This window comes from Eubalaena glacialis, chromosome 19 (genome assembly GCF_028564815.1).
Source record: "Eubalaena glacialis isolate mEubGla1 chromosome 19, mEubGla1.1.hap2.+ XY, whole genome shotgun sequence".
NCBI classification, from domain to species: domain Eukaryota; kingdom Metazoa; phylum Chordata; class Mammalia; order Artiodactyla; family Balaenidae; genus Eubalaena; species Eubalaena glacialis.
The window spans coordinates 19,784,950-19,800,599 of NC_083734.1; the positions used below are offsets into that span (position 1 = coordinate 19,784,950).

Sequence of the window (15,650 nt, forward strand, 5' to 3'; positions counted from 1 at the left end):
CTTGGATGAAGTATGCTGTTCAGGGTCGCGTAATACTACTTAGGCCACACAAGCCCAGGAGGAGGAGACAGACAGAGGGCAAAACACCAGGTAGTATTTATTCTGGATTCTCCAGTGAGCTCAAGAATATTTGGTATTTTTGAAACATTCAACTAAAGCTCTTTACAAAAATGACTGTGTCTTCAACACGTTTTTACACTAACACAGTTTCTCACAGCTCAAAGCCAAATCCCTGGGATGACCCTAGCCCCCTTAAAGTCCCTGCCTGAGAACTCAAGACTGCCAAAAGAATTTACTGTTTGGTTGTTCCTGCCAAGACCAAAAGGTAGGGCCCCTGTCTCCCTGTCTGTGCAGGAGGAGAGAAGCCTAACTATGATGGGGTCCTATTAGCAAACTTGGATGGGTTCCACATGCACTGACCCCCACCCCACTAACTTCCGGCTTTTTGTTATGTTTCATTTCCCTGACTCTGCTCAGGCGCCCTCTATCCCCCCCAACCCTTCCCCTTATTTCCCTTTAAAACGCCAAGTGCCTTCTGCACAAATCGAAGTTCAGTTCAGTTCAGGCTGAACCCTCTTCCCTGCTGCAATAGTATATTACTGATTAAATCTGTCCTCGCTGCTTTGTTTATCTGACAGTACTCGAAGGAAGGCTTGCTACTACACCCAGGCTAATAGCTTGGGCTCCGGGCTCTCTGCACACCTTGACCTGCTAGCCTGCGTTCACGCTTCCTGATTCAAATCCTCAGCCTTGAACTTGGCTCCGTGCTGTCTGCTTCATGCCCTCCCTCTTTGTCCTCTAGGATGAAGTTTTCTGGTTGTTCCACCAGGCCCCCACCTTGCACACTCTTGAATACGTCACTTCTGCCTACACCGCCTGCCTCTATCTCTGAGCCCCTTAGTCGCCGGGCCAACCCCCCAGCCTTCTCTACCCCAGTCTCAGAGCCACCATCCCACCTGCTACATGTTGCAGTGGAGGCTGATCTTGATCTTTAGCAACTGCCCAGGCATTAAGTACAGGGAATAGTTCATGAAGTCTGCGCCATCCATGTTTTCCCAGAGATTCAAAGCTACAGCTCGCTTAGAGAGTTAAAACCAGTTTCCAGTACAGAAGATCGCTTTATAAAATGGCTAAGGAACTGTGATCTGTACTGGATGAAAGATGATTTGGGCCAAATTTTAAAAACAAGCGGCGCTCCTAAGTTACGTGTGTATCTCTTTGCTGACTGCTCCTCCCGTTCTCCGGATTCTCCTTTCCTCACACCCTAGAGCTGGGCTCCCTGTCACTCATTCACCTCATTCTTTGCTCCAGGCCTCCCAGGGCACATTGTCTTGGGTGACCTGGTTTAGGACTCCCTCAGAGTCATAGGCTCTCCAGCTTTTATTCTAGGCAAACCGGGAGATAAGAGAAAAAAAGCATCCCCATGTCTCTCTGCAGTCCTGTTTTGAGGCTTCCTCCCCACTGAGAATTTACAAAGGTCTCCCTTCTGAGGTGTGTAAGCCATGTCACATCTGTGCCAATCCTCACTCCATGGACGCACAGAGTTGATGCAGAAGTCCTGGCTGGCTGGGAGGGTCCCTCCCCTGGTGCTAAATCAGAGAGCAGACAGGAACCCATGAAGCGGCTTCCCTCCACTTAAACTCTGTTACAAGAGAGATGCTCCATCCCTGTTCCTTTTTGCAGGCCACTTGGCTTTGTATTAACACAGTGACGAAACACACCAAACCCTGATGAGCAATTTCCCTCAGCATCCACTGGACTCCCACTCCACCCCCGCAAAGATTTTTTTCCCAGAATGTGTTGGGAAAAAAAACCCCAACCAGTTCAGTGAAAAAGCAAATAAGCTGGGTTTCCCTCATGCCCAATTGCAGAAACCGACAGGCGGTACAGGAGAATTGGATAACAGAGGTTAGCCTGATACATTTCTCCAATTTCAGGGTGAGTCTCTTTACTGAGCCCAGCCCTGCTCCAGCCTCCTGGGTGGATTCAGAGCCTTCCAGGAGTGGGATTCCCATTTCTCCTCCTCACGTGGCAGGTGGCTGGGAGAGGCCAAGGACCACTGATCCAGAGAGCCCAGGGGACTTACCCTCTGCTCCTGTGTGGCCACGAAAGTCTGGAACCCTGGTGCCACCCCAAAGCCCAGCTCTTGGATGAAAGGCGGCTCAGACTGACTGTGGATCTGAACCTTCACGCCCGCTTCAAACGTCGTTTCCTCTGAAAGAACAAAGATGGACAGAGCCACGGGTCAATGATAACAGATGCTCATGGAGTCCTGGGACTGAAAAGCTCAAAAGGATGCTGGAAAGGCCCCACGGTAGGCAGAATCATGGCCCCCAGAGATGTGCACATCCTCATCCCTGGAAACTGTGGCTATGTTACCTTACATTGGTGAAAGGGATGCTGCAGATGTAACTAAGGATTTTGAGGTGGGGAGATTGTCCTTGGTTATCCAGGTGGCCCAATGTGATCACAAGGGTCCTTACAAGAGGGAAGCAGGAGGATCAGAGTCAGAGAGATGTGGAAAAATCGATGCTGCTGGCTTTGAAGATGGAGGAAGGAAGGATCCATAAGCCCAGGGATGCAGGCAGCTTCCAGAAGCTGGAAAAGGCAAGGGAATGGATTTCCCCTAGAGCCTCTAGAAGGAATGCAGCCCTGCTGACACCTTAAAATACATTTTTGACTTCTGGCTTCCAGAGCTGTAAGATAATAAATTCGTGTTGTTTGATGCAATCTGATGCAATCAGATTGTTGTGGCAATCTGTTAGAGTAGCAATCAGAAATGAATTCCGGTCAGCTAGGCCAATCAACTTTTTGCTTCAGTCTCCAAAACTATAGAATGGGATTATGAAGTGAGTTAAGCACCTATTCTCTTTATTTACTAACTTCTCTACTGGGCCATGAGCTGAGGCGAGGAGATCAGGAGAAGGAAAACACGATGATACAGCAGTTGAAATAAAAATACGGGGCTTTCCTGTAAGCCCCTTGGAGCTGCAGGAGATGGGCAACTAGAAGAGAAGCTTCTCCCCTTTTGTTCTTTGGCAGGAGAAACGGCCCTCGGCAGTGGGGGGGGCGGGGGGGGGAGGGACGGCAGAAAGGGATGGATAGCAGAGCCTGGCTCATCCTATATGTTGGTGCTCATAATTGGCGGGAAGTGCACCTACGGGATCTATCAGCCTTTCCTGGGTCTCCTTCTCTGTCTTATTCTTTGCAAACAGCCTGAAGCATGAGTTTTCCAAAATGCAAATCTCAGTCACTTATAAGAAGCCCAATCTCCTTCACCTGCCCCCGTTCCAGCCTTGCTCTGGGCAGCCCTCTGCTTCGTGGCACTATGTGGTCCAACCCACCAGGGCCACCAGATTGGTTGTTACTGATCCCTGCTCTACGTGGATGCACATGCATCTCCTTCTATACTTGGTCCACCTGACCATCTCCCTTCTCATCACTGAAGATTCAGCCCCCAGCCCCGGCCAGAGCCACTCCTTCTCCTGCTTGGTTGTACTCTTCACATACGCCTGGTAAAGCCTCTGCCACACCACGTCATAATCCTTTATCACTGTCTTTTCCACAAGGCTGAGCATCGTGAGGCCAAGCTCAGGGCTTTCTCTCTGGATCTCAAAGGCCCTGCACACGGCTGGGCATCTTGCAGGCACCCAGGGAACGCTGTTGCACGAACGAGTGAGAGATTTGTGACTCCAACCTTTACTCACTTATTAATGGGCAAGTCCAATCTAGAATCCACATCAAGGAGTATTCTGAAACTAGAGAATAGGGAGAGGATGGGTAAATGCAGAAATCAGGGAAGATGCGGGGGGGGATGGAGGTCAGAGGTCAAGGAGGGGGTGTGTGTCAGCACCAGGGCCATAGCGTAGGGAGAGTTTGGGGACACGCTCTAAAGCTGGCACAGAAGAGAAAGGCGAGGAGGAGGGAAGGGCTGGAGCCAGGCACGTGAATGCGCAGGACCCAGGTCAGCCTGGGGGCCAGTGACCGAGGCGGGGGGAGGCGTCCAGAGCTGGGTGAGAATTCCAAGGTCGGGGGCACAGGCCAAGGTTGAGTAGGCAGACAGGGGCCCGAGGAAGAACAGGCAGGGCTCTCACCATCTAGACGAGGAATCCAGTGGCTGACATGAGGTTTAGGCAAAAGAGAGCCTCAGCCAGGAATCCTTTCATACACACCTTCGTGGAGCAGGAGAGAATCCCATGAAACCCACAAACATCTCCCCCTTTCCTCCAGCAGAGTCAACTCTTCCACCATCTCTTTACCGAGATCGCTCCATCCAAACTCTTGCCCCTACGTCCCTGCGTGCCTGTGGTTTTGTGTCCATCTCTCCCGTGGGTGGTGGATGCATCCAGAGAGGAGAGTGCTGCTTGCTCAGTCCGGTGCCCATTGCCCAGCCGGGGGCTTGGCCCACAGGTACATCAGGGAGGGGGCTGAGGGAGAGGGAGGACGGGGGAGATGAAGAAGGCTGAGTGGCCAGCTTTCAGTGGCTGTGTGTTCTAAGGTCCGCCCGAGAGAGGGCTTGAGGAGAGGCCGAGGAGCCCAGAGAACAGGCTTTGATGGGGGGAGAAGTGAACACACAGTGATATTGGGATACAGGGATGCCCATGCTTGGATGAATGAAAAGCACATTCAGTGAGCTGTAGGGGGTGGGAGAGGAGAGATGCCAAAACGTGTTTTCCAGAGCTAGTGAAGCTGTGTGCCTGCGATATTAAGTGAGCTTAAGAAACCTTAGAGCCAGTAGGACTGGCTCGAAGGAGGTACCTGTGGTTACAGGGAGACATGAGAAACGGGGCCTTGGTGTCAGAAGTGCTGTGAGCAATGGGCAGAGAGGACAGCCAGGCGTGCCTGTGTTAGCGAGAGCCGCCCAAGGCTTCTCAGACTGGGTTAGGGTTCAGATGGGGAGTTTATTCAAGAAGCAGGAGGGGCTGGAGCAGAGTAAATTCCTAAAGTATTCTCATATCATTACAAACATGGATGGGCATGCAATCTGATGGGCAGAGTCAGAAGAGATATGAATAAGGTTTCTGCCCTCTTCAGGATAATGCTGTCTAGAGGAACCTTCTACCAAGATGGAATGTTCTATAATCCTTGCTATCCAACCTGGTACTGTTAGCCACATGAAATGTGACTCATGCAACTGAGGAACTGAATTTATAATTTAATTAATTAATGCCCCCCCCCACTTTACTGATGCATAATTGACAAATAAAATTGTATGGTATTTAAAGTGCACAGTGGGATGATTTGATGTAGGTATACATTGTGAAAGGATTCCCCCTATCAGGTTAATTAACATATCCATCACTTCACATATTACCTTTTTGGCCTGCTTTACTTATCTATCTATTTTTTATCCAATTGAATTTTAATTAATTAAACTTAAAATTAAGTAGCCACATGTGGCTGGTGACCACCTTACTGGGCAGTGCAGTTGTAGAATGTCACCTGTGAGCAGATCCCAGCCCTCTCGGAGGGGTGACAAGGGCTTGAGCACCCCGCTTTCCTATGCAGGTGCCCCTGTGGGGTCTCTTGTCCAGAAGCAGGAGATCTGGGTGGGGTTCTGAGCAGCGGAGGTCTGCCTATTTGTAGTCAGCCCACGATTATAGCCCCAGATCCTCCCTGACCCTGCTCTTCCCAAAGCACCACTTATTCTCTCATCTCCAGGTAGTTCCTCTTCCTTCACAGAACTGCCCTCAGCTCCCCTCTGTGGAGTAATTCTCCAGTTTGACAGTGAATAACAGCACCCCTCCAGTCCCTGCCCTGTACCCACCCTCAGCTCCTGCCTTTCCCGGACATGGCACACTACCAGTGCAAATACGAAGACACACTTGAAGAAATGAAGTGATCAAGCATAGGCTGTTAGAGCCAAAGGCTCCGCCCACGTACCTCCAACGGTCTCAGACTAGAATGCACATTGAAATCACATACGGAGCTCTGCGTGACCATTCCCGGGATCCACTCCCTAGAAATTCTGATTCTGTCCCTCTGGGGTGAAGCCCAGGAAACTTGCATGCCCAGGGATTCTGATACAAATTATCTGAGGCCAGACACATTTGGGCAGCAGCGATCCAGTCCAGAGAGGGGAATTGACTTGCCCAAGGTCACACAGCAAGTCAAGAGCAGAGCAGGGGCCAAGAGCCAGGTCTTCTGACTTGCAATTCGTCACTCTTCCTCCCCCACTAGGGGTGTGGTTTATTTCACGGGAGCAGATGTCCTGGTTCATAGCCCTGGGGTTCTGAGTGGAGGCTGGAGAAAGGGAATATCTCTTTCATTGTCATATCCCCTAAAGCCCCTAGCATGGTGCCTGGAACAGAGCAGAGCTCAATAACTACTTGTTGAATGAAACAGATTGAGTGAGGGAGTGTCCTCTGCTGAGTTCCCCGCCCTTTGACCAGCTGTGAGTCTGCCAGGGTCTGGCTGGACCCTAGGAAATACCAGTGCCACATGTCACCCAGTGACGGGCTTGCTCCCATGTTGCACAAGGCAGAAGGTCTCGTTCACTGACATGCAGCTGGGCTGCACAGAAAACAACAGCAACAGCAGCAACAATAACAATAACAGGAACTCGGACCACCCATACAATGTTTGGGTTCAAACTGAAAATGTGGGGCACCTCGTTAAAAATTTATTGAGAAACTCAAGACAGCAGTGGTAAAGCATGAAACCAAGAGTGTGACCCTCCTGAGCCTGTGTGACTGCAGTGGTCACACAACCAGGAAGCCAGCCCTGATGATAACCCCCATTGGTGCTGGACAGAATTGTTCACATCTTCCTATTCCTCTCACCACCAAAAGATTCAACTCTGAGTTGCTTCAAAGAGTGCTGGCCCCCAGTGCAGTGAAGGATTTGTTTACATATCGTGAACACCAGGATTCAAAGCCCCAGAGGGAGAGGGCACAGAGAACGGGAAAGTTACTACACACACAGCGTTAGGAGCCCTTGCTAATTGCGACCAAGCTGCAACCCTGACGGCGTAACATGAAAGATGATGTCGAATCAGGAGGAGGGTGGTAAAGAGACTTCAACCTGCAGAAGCCAGAGTCTCCTTTTTAGGAGCAGGGCCATGGCCGGCACCAGGTGAAGTCTACCTGTGGAGAATTTTCTGTGCCTGCAGAAAGGATTGGGAAGCTCTACTGGGCAGGGAGGTTGGGTCGGGGAGCCACGGGCAGAATGCATAATGGGGCAGGGAAAGTACATCACAATAAAAGCTTACATTTTTAATCTTTGCAAATTACAGGAAGCACGCAGAGGCAATAAACACTGAAGAGGAGGCAAAGAAGCGTCTCTGAAAATCTGGAGGAATTTTCTAGGCTAAGGCAGGGATGTGCTGGTACAAAGCAATCTTGGGTTGGAGGAAACTGTCTTTGTAACAGTGGCTGGGATAGCTAGCTTGAGAGGAGAGGGCGGGAGGGAGGCCAGCCATATGGTGAGATGCGTCTCAGTGCAGGATGGCTCTGTTTGTCCCCTACCCATCCTCTCCACTCTTCTCTCTGCCCTGGGAGCTGCACTTGTATAAAGTGTCCTGTTGGGCTCCCTTGCCCTCTAGCTGCTGGTTGGCTTCAGCCAATGGTGGGCCCAGGTAGGAAACTGGGGGAGAGGGGAGAGTCAGGCTGGGATATTCAGTCTCTCAATTCTATTTGCTGGGTCCCTGTGCGTTAGCTGTGTGCCACCTTGGAAGGGCACAACTCTGGTTCAGGGCCTGGAGGGAGCGCTCCATTCTGATATGGGCTCTTTCTCCCTTTCCCAGGCATGGCAATGGCTCTCTCTGCTACCGGGCTCAGGATACCGCCCCATCAGTACTGCCTTCCCTAAGCCTTGCCCGCACCTTTGTGACTAGTCCTTCATTAATCGTTCCTTGTATTACCCCGTCTGCGGGTGCTGTTGATTTCTTGCTTGGATCCTGATGGTAGAGCCCCCAGAGGGCATCTACTACCTTACCTCTGAGAGGCAGTAGGAGGCCTCTCTGCCTCACCATCCATGGAAGGGCAGCCGTTGGTTGGAGCCTCTCGGGAATGGAGACCTCACTACCTGCTAGGGTAGCCCTTGGTTTCCAGAGTTCATCCTTGCACTGAGTTGACAACTGCCTGCTTACAGATTTTACTTGTTTCTAGCTCTACCCCTTCTTCCAAGATCTGAAGATATGACCACCGGAGCCTTCTTGTTTTCATGCTAACCTTCCCCAGCAGAGCTGACCCCAGTGCATCTTCATCTCCGAAGGCCTCACTAGCCGAGGTGCACTCAGGGATGTACATGGCCTGCCCAGGCTTCTGTGGGGAGGGGCCTGGGACCCTCTGCCCACCCCCTCCCCCCAGGAGAGCCAATTGCCCTGCATGGCTTATGGAGTTCCGGGGGCTCCCACCTCCCCTACTGGGGCCAGGGTGGGCGGGGCTTATGCCCAGAGACGGAGCACCCCTTTCTCAAAGGAGCGAACCAGGCATTCTGAGTCAGTGGACGTGCAGGCCCCTTGTACTCGGGGGGTCAGAATCAGAGAGCGCCTAGGACAGTTGGTTAGACGCTTGGGGCTCTGGGGTCAGGCAGGGTGAGGTCACTTCCAGCTCTGTGACCTTTGGCAAGTTATTTCATCTCTTGGAGCCTCATTTTTCTGCAAAATATGCAGAATGGGTTTGAACATGGTAATGGATGAACGCTGCGTTCTCTCATCTCAGAGATCAAGGGAAATCTCACTGAATGTCTGACAGTGACAATGACAGGGGCCACGGCCCTAGCCCTTGAGAGCCCTGGTATTTCTACCAGGCTGACTGCACATGCAGTTTGGGTGGTCCATGAGAGGTGCCATCTTGGTCCCTCATGCTCCCCTGGCTTGCACAGAGAAATCCATGGCATGAATCCAAGGAGGCCCAAGGTGGGGCCGTGGAAAGAAGAACAGGGAAGTATATAAAAGAAAACATTAGCTCTGAGATCACAGAGAGCTGGGTTTGACTCCCAGTCCTACCCCTTAATAGCTGTGTGACCTCAGGCAAGTTATATTGCCTCTCTGAGCCTTGCAAAGGATGGCTGATCTCGCAGGTTACTTTTAGCTCTAAAATTCTACGAGCTGGGGATCACGTACAAGTCTCCAACCTCACTGCATCTCATTTAAATTTCCGGAAAAACAGATTAAAAAAATTAGATGTGGCCGTTCAGCACTTACATCAAGTCAGAAAAGGTTGATTTTTCTAAAGACAGCACAAAGAATCCACAAATTGCTGCCTAGCTAAAAATGGACGAGGCATCTCTTGTCCTCCCTCTCTGCCCTGCTCCTCACAGACAGGCCCAGTTAAGCAGCATCCTAGGTGAGAAAATCCGAACCCAGCACGGAGATGGCAACCCTCACGCTTGATTGCTCCTGGGTGACATTTTGAGGTGAGCTGGGCTTCTGGAGGAAGAAAGATCAACGCTGTGTCCCCTGCTGGATGGGCTGCAATTATGTCTGTTCAGGGCGACAGCCTGAGGTAGCAAAGTGTTCTCACCAACGGCTCATGACCCAGGAGATGTTATCAAGCGGCCACAAAAGTTGGGTGAAGGCTGCAAATCCCAGCCCCCTCTGGCAGAGCCTCAAACACACTAGCATTTTAAAGACCCTATAACCTGTTACCCTCTGTTGAACTGAGTGTTATCCAAAGCAACCTTTTTTTCCTTTTCTTTTTCTTCATTTTTAAGGAACACTAGCTCTCGGTAGAAAGAACCAAGGACCAAATCAGAAGCTATGGAATCAAGTCCTAGTTCCAATACTTAAACATGAGATGGTGGGAAAGTCGCTCAGCATCTTGGAGACTTGCTTTACCACATCTGTTAAGCGGGTTCATCTGTTAAATGATTAGCAGTGCCCTGTTTATATCACAAGAGTGTGTGAGGATCAAAGGACAGTATGCAGGTGATGTACCTTCTATACTGGAGAGTAATGTGCCCATGTTGGCACAGGAGATAGTTAACGTTAGGTCTTGGTTATGCATCAGAGAAGTGTGGTCACACTAAACGCACTTCTGTGAAACAAAACGTTTACAAAACATACATTAGTGAAGGCGCTGAGTGTGGAGTTGGGTCTAGGCTCATTACACAAAGATTTATTCCAAGCATCCTTTAAATAATGAGTTTCCCTAGTTCATTCAGGCTCAGAGATCATAAATTACTTGCTAAGAGAGCTGATAAGTCTGGGTGGGCAACCGATGTGCAGGAGAAAGTGCCATGTCTCCGAAACTATGGGGGAAGTTGGTGGATGATTAAGATTCTATTGATAAAAATTGTTGACACACACTGACAGCAGAACTTAGGTATAACCAGATTGCTGAACAGATCCTGTGTGTAGATTGTGATGTGTCTATAGAATTCAAACTCATTCAAAGTATTACTGAATTCATAGCAACTTCCTGATATTGAATATTTTTTCAATAAATAAATGTGAAAAGCATGAGAGCATTCATGTGGGAGTGATGTCTGAGAAATATTTTGATGTTAAAAAGGCATCCTCGTATTTCCAAAGGGTGGGAAACAGTGGTCTAGATCAGAGCTTCTCATACTTGAATGTGAGTCACTGGGGATCCTGTTACCAGGCAGATTCGGTGTGGAGTCTGAGGTTTTGCATTTCTGATGAGCTCCCGCATTTCTGATGAGCTCCCAGGGGATGCCAATGCTGCTGGTGGGAGGACCACACTTTGGGTGTCAGGACTCACAGGAGAACATCTATGCTGGACCAGAGCATACCAGGCCTGTGGTTACCTGGCCTCTGCCTACCTCTCCAGCCCGAGGTCTCACCCTTGGATCCAGCCACCCCAGGACACCTGGGCCTGTCCTTGGCGTTTGCTCCCGATTCTCCTCCCTCTGCCTGGCATCTCACCTCCCTATGACCCACACCCTCCTCTGACTCCCATACACTGCCCAGCTACCTGGCAAACAGGCCTGAGAGTAGGTCCGATGGTCATCTCCTCTGTGAGCCACCCATCCCCCACCGCGAGATACCTTTTTCCTCCCTTCCAGAACTGATTATCCCCTCCTTTGCACCCCAGCTTTCCTCTATCCTTCGTAGCGCTTGATGACATATCATTGTTTACATGTCTCCCAAGCAGACTGCAAATGTCTGCCATTCCTCAAGGCACTTAACGTGAGAGCTATTGGATCAATGAATTTCCATCTCGCACATACAAGGAGGCCTCGAGATGGTTCCTAGATCGTGAACACTTTGAAAACCTGGACTGGGCCTTACACCTGTATCCCTGAGTGCCTGGCACATAGTAGGTGCTCTTGGCAATTTATTGGATAGGAAGACGTGAGCTCTGAGGTGGGTCTGTTTCATCCACCTCCTAGATGGTCCCCTCAGACCACTGCCTACCGGGCCGGGAGTTTTAATTGAAGCACGTATATTTTCTGCACGGCACTTGGCGTGTGCATTCAGCAGGTCTTCTCAGAATGACAGAAGTCAGGCTTCTTTTGGCGAATTAATGGATGCCTGCCTCCAGCGGTGCTTCTGACTTATGGCATCATTCCTCCAGATTCCTTGGCACCTGCGGAGACCACCTCTCCAGTATGAAGGCCCACTCTGAGAGTGAGCTCAGAATCGCAGCTGGCCGCACACAGCATGTTCCTGAGCTCCAGACTCGCAGAATTCAGTCCAGAGCCGGCACTTCTCCCTCAGGGGAGGTCCTCGGTACCAGGCACTAGGACAAGAGTCTTTCCTGGAAGCAGAGGTGTTGGGGAAACCATAGCAACCAACTGCATCCACTCTTGCTATGTCCCATTTGTGATGGGGGCTGGGAACCGTGCTACCCTTGAGAGCTGCTTAGGTCTTCCAGCTACGTGGAAATTTTATGATCACTTTTTAATTTAATTTTAATTTTTATCAAAGCAATACATGTACATCATTTAAAAAGCCAGATGGTACTGCTCTACCTCTCCCCACCCGCCGAGTCCCACTCCTCGGAGGCTACTACTCTCAATGGTTTGAGCTGTTTCTTCTGGTACTGACTTTCATATTTTCATGGACATCAATTGCTTGGCAGTTATTTCTTGGTTTTTAAAATTTTAAAATATTACCTACTGAATTTCTACCATGGGAGCTAAGGGTGTAGGTTCCTTCTATGAAGTATCCTAGCATATTCCCTTGCCTTTCACCCTCCTATATAGGCTTAGATGATATTTTGGTTAAGTCAATATCCAGCTATTACATAATTATGACTACGTGAGTATTGCCCACACCCCAGCCTTATCGTGTATAACGTTTTTGATCTCCTCCTTGTGAAACTATTTTGTTTTTCCTATTTTTTTCCTTTTTGTTTTTTGGTTTGTTTGGCTTGTATCTATAGCAGAAATGGGAAAAAAAAGGTCAAACTCATAGAAAGAGCAGAAAAGCGGTTGCCAGGACTGGGAGTGGGGGAAATGGAGAGGTTAGTAAAAGTGTACAAACTTTCAGTTATAAGATCAATAAGGTCGCATGGCACAGGGAGATCAGCTCGGTGCTTTGTGTCCACCTAGAGGGGTGGGGTAGGGAGGGTGGGAGGGAGGCGCAAGAGGGAGGGGATATGGGGACATATGTATACGTATAGCTGATTCACTTTGTTATACAGCAGAAACTAACACACCATTGTAAAGCAATTATACTCCAATAAAGATGTTAAAAAAAAAAAGATCAATAAGGTGAGAGGATTTAATGTAAAACACGGTGACTATAGTTGATAACACTGTAGCATATAATTGAAATTTGCTGAGAGTAGAACTTAAATGCTATCATATATATGTATATATAGGAATATATTATATATATATAGGAATATATTTGAAACCAAATTCTACCCTCATACTTCATTTGTAGATTGCTGGATATAGAGTTCTATCTTAGACAAGAAGGATTCCCACCCCCGCCTACGTCCCTGCCCCAAATGTGAAGGCATTCTGCCATTGTCTTCTGGCTTCAACTACCCCTGTGGAGAAGTCTATTCTGATTCTAGATCCTAGGTATGTGACTGTTTTTTTTCTCTCCAGAACCTTTTAAAACTTTCTCTTTATCTCTATGAGGCCGAATTTCACAAGGATGCATCTTGGTCTGGTTCTTTTGCCACTTATTAGAGGACTTAGTGAATTCTTTTAATATGGAAAATCATGTGGGTCAGTTGGGAATTTTTCTTATTTTATTTCTTTGGCAACATCCTCTTCTCCACTCTCTCACTTTTGTTATTCTAGAACTCCTAGTTGTAGGATGTTGGACTTTCTGGATTTATCCTCTCATGTTCATATTTTTTTCTTTCCCATCTTCCATCTGTTTGTCTTTTTGTTTTACTTTTCAGGCAATTTCCTAAATTCCAAAGCTTCTGTGGGTTTAAAAAAATGGTTGCAATAATATTTTTAATTTCCAGGAGGTTTTTTTAAAAAAACTTTTTCTTTGAATGTTACTTTTTAATAGTATCCTATTTTAATAGCTGGTGTTTATGAATGCATTATTCATATTATCTCTTATCTCTTGAGAATTTTAATTAAAATAGTTTGATGTTTCCTTTTGCTTCCCATACTTATTTTTTATTTATCAAACACATACATAGTGCCTAATATTATTCAGGCACTTTTCTAAGTATTTCAAAAATATTAACTCATTTCAATCTTCCTAACAACCTTAAAGAGTAGATAATAATATTATTCTCATTTTAGAGGTGATGGAACTGAGGCTCAGAGAGGTTAAGTAACTTGTCCAAGGTCACATAGCTAGTAAGTTGTATAGCCGGATTTGAACCCGGGCTCTAGAGCTTTTTGCCATTAACCATTATCTCTATTTCCTCAACGTTTCTTTTTTGTTTGTTTGGTTTTGGTTCCTTCCCTGTTAGTGGCTCCCCTCAAATGCTTGGCTTGTTGACTCTCCATTCATAGTTAAGAGGTATTTATTATTTTTAAAAATTTTATTTATTTATTTTTGGCTACATTGGGTCTTTGTTGCTGTGTGCGGGCTTTCTCTAGCTGTGGAGAGCCGGGTTTACTCTTCTTTGTGGAGCACGGGCTTCTCATTGCAGTGGCTTCTCTTGTTGCGGAGCATGGGCTCTAGGTGCGCTGGCTGGGTAGTTGTGACGCATGGGCTTAGTTGCTCCACCACATGTGGGATCTTCCTGGACCAGGGCTCAAACCTGTGTCCCCTGCATTTGCAGGCGGATTCTTAACCACTGTGCCACCAGGGAAGCCCAACTGGTACTTAGAGCCTGGACAGTCTTCCTTGTGTGTGGGAAGACTTACCAGGGGACTTCACCCTAGGGTGATCTAACTAGGTTTGTGTGGGGACTCCTGATTGTCATTCTCTGTGAATCTTTTCTCTTGAGCTTGTCAGTGTCTCCAGGAAGGGATTCCCCAGATCTCTGGTTGGGGGTGGGTGAGGCAGATTAGTCTGGCTGGGGGTCTCACTACTCAGTAAGCAGAATTTCACCTTATCTCCCTGTTTTCTGTACAGCACCTCACCCGTGCCCTCAGCTTTGCCTGGTTTCCCCCAGCCCAGAGCCTGTCTATTTTTCAATCTTATCTTTTGCTGGGGTGCAGAGAGATATTGGGCTGCTTTGGGCCATGGGAGGATATCTGGGGGACTTAACAGCTCCTTTTATAGACTTTTAACTAATCCTCCTAGTTTTACCTGCACCTCTCAACCCTGTCGTCAACAGTATCTGATGCCTCCAATCCCTGATACTTTCTGGGAGGAGGGGGGCATCTATGGTGAGAATCGTTTGACTTTAACTGGTTTCCCTGTGCAGAGCCTGATCTTTCAGCCTTGTCTGCCCAGTCAGTTACCATCTGCTGTCCATTTTCCAAAAATTTGCTGACATCTACTACTGTCTTCTCACCCACCTTCTTCGTCCTTGTGGGTTTATACTCTTAAAAAAAAATCCTTGATTGCAATTTAGGGGAGGTTTGTGGAGGGAGCCTCCATACATACTTATGTTCATTCCACTGTGTCCAACCAGAAATCTAGACTGTCAATTTCCCTGAAGCTTTGGAGCTCAGCGGGCATGTCATGGACTCCTTTCACTACGCCAGGAGAAGGGGGAGGGATGTAGAGCTGGTCTCTGGGATGTACACAACCATGGGACCAATGGGCGCTTTTCATTCCCAATAACACCAGTTGCCCATTCAGTGGTTTTCAAGCTGGGTTCCTTGGAGTCCTAGGGTTCCTCCAGGAATGTCTCAGGGTCGGCCACAGTGAGTATGGAGAAATCAAACTGGGGGCCCCATCTCCAGCTGGACCAGAGCAGCTCTACCTTTATCTGCTTTATATATTGGAGCTGTGCTAAAGCTTTTGTTCAATACAAGGATTCTGCTATGGAAAAAAAAAAAAAAGAGGAAAAAATAGAAAAGGAGAACAGAAACAGACCTATCATTATATGCCATTCTGTCTCCAAAGATGTCACTGGAACTTTTTTTTTCTGAGCTATTTTCATGGCAGTGCCTTTACAATCACATTTTGAACATTAAAGGAATATAGTGGAAGGAGAATCGCTTTTGGGTCCATACGTGGGTTTTCAGCTTGGTTCAACCACTTAGTGAAGTGTGTGTTCTTGGGGAGCTTCCTCAGCTTCTCTGGGCTCCAGTTTCTTTATTTTTCAGTGAGGATAACACCTCGTTAGGTGGGTCACTTGGAGGATTCATGGGATAGAATGTTCACAGTACATAGTAGCTACTCATTAATATTAGTTTCT

At 48.1% G+C, this 15,650-nt stretch overlaps 1 protein-coding gene across 2 annotated transcripts in view; it reads right to left on the bottom strand.

Moving 5' to 3' along the window:
• Positions 1-15,650, bottom strand: part of ASIC2 (acid sensing ion channel subunit 2) — a 1,044,166-nt gene that overhangs the window by 60,530 nt on the left and 967,986 nt on the right. For both annotated transcript variants that reach the window (XM_061174981.1, XM_061174980.1), the window contains exon 3: positions 2,087-2,214. In XM_061174981.1, the coding sequence (XP_061030964.1) occupies positions 2,087-2,214 (128 nt within the window). The remainder of the gene's footprint in view (positions 1-2,086; positions 2,215-15,650) is intronic.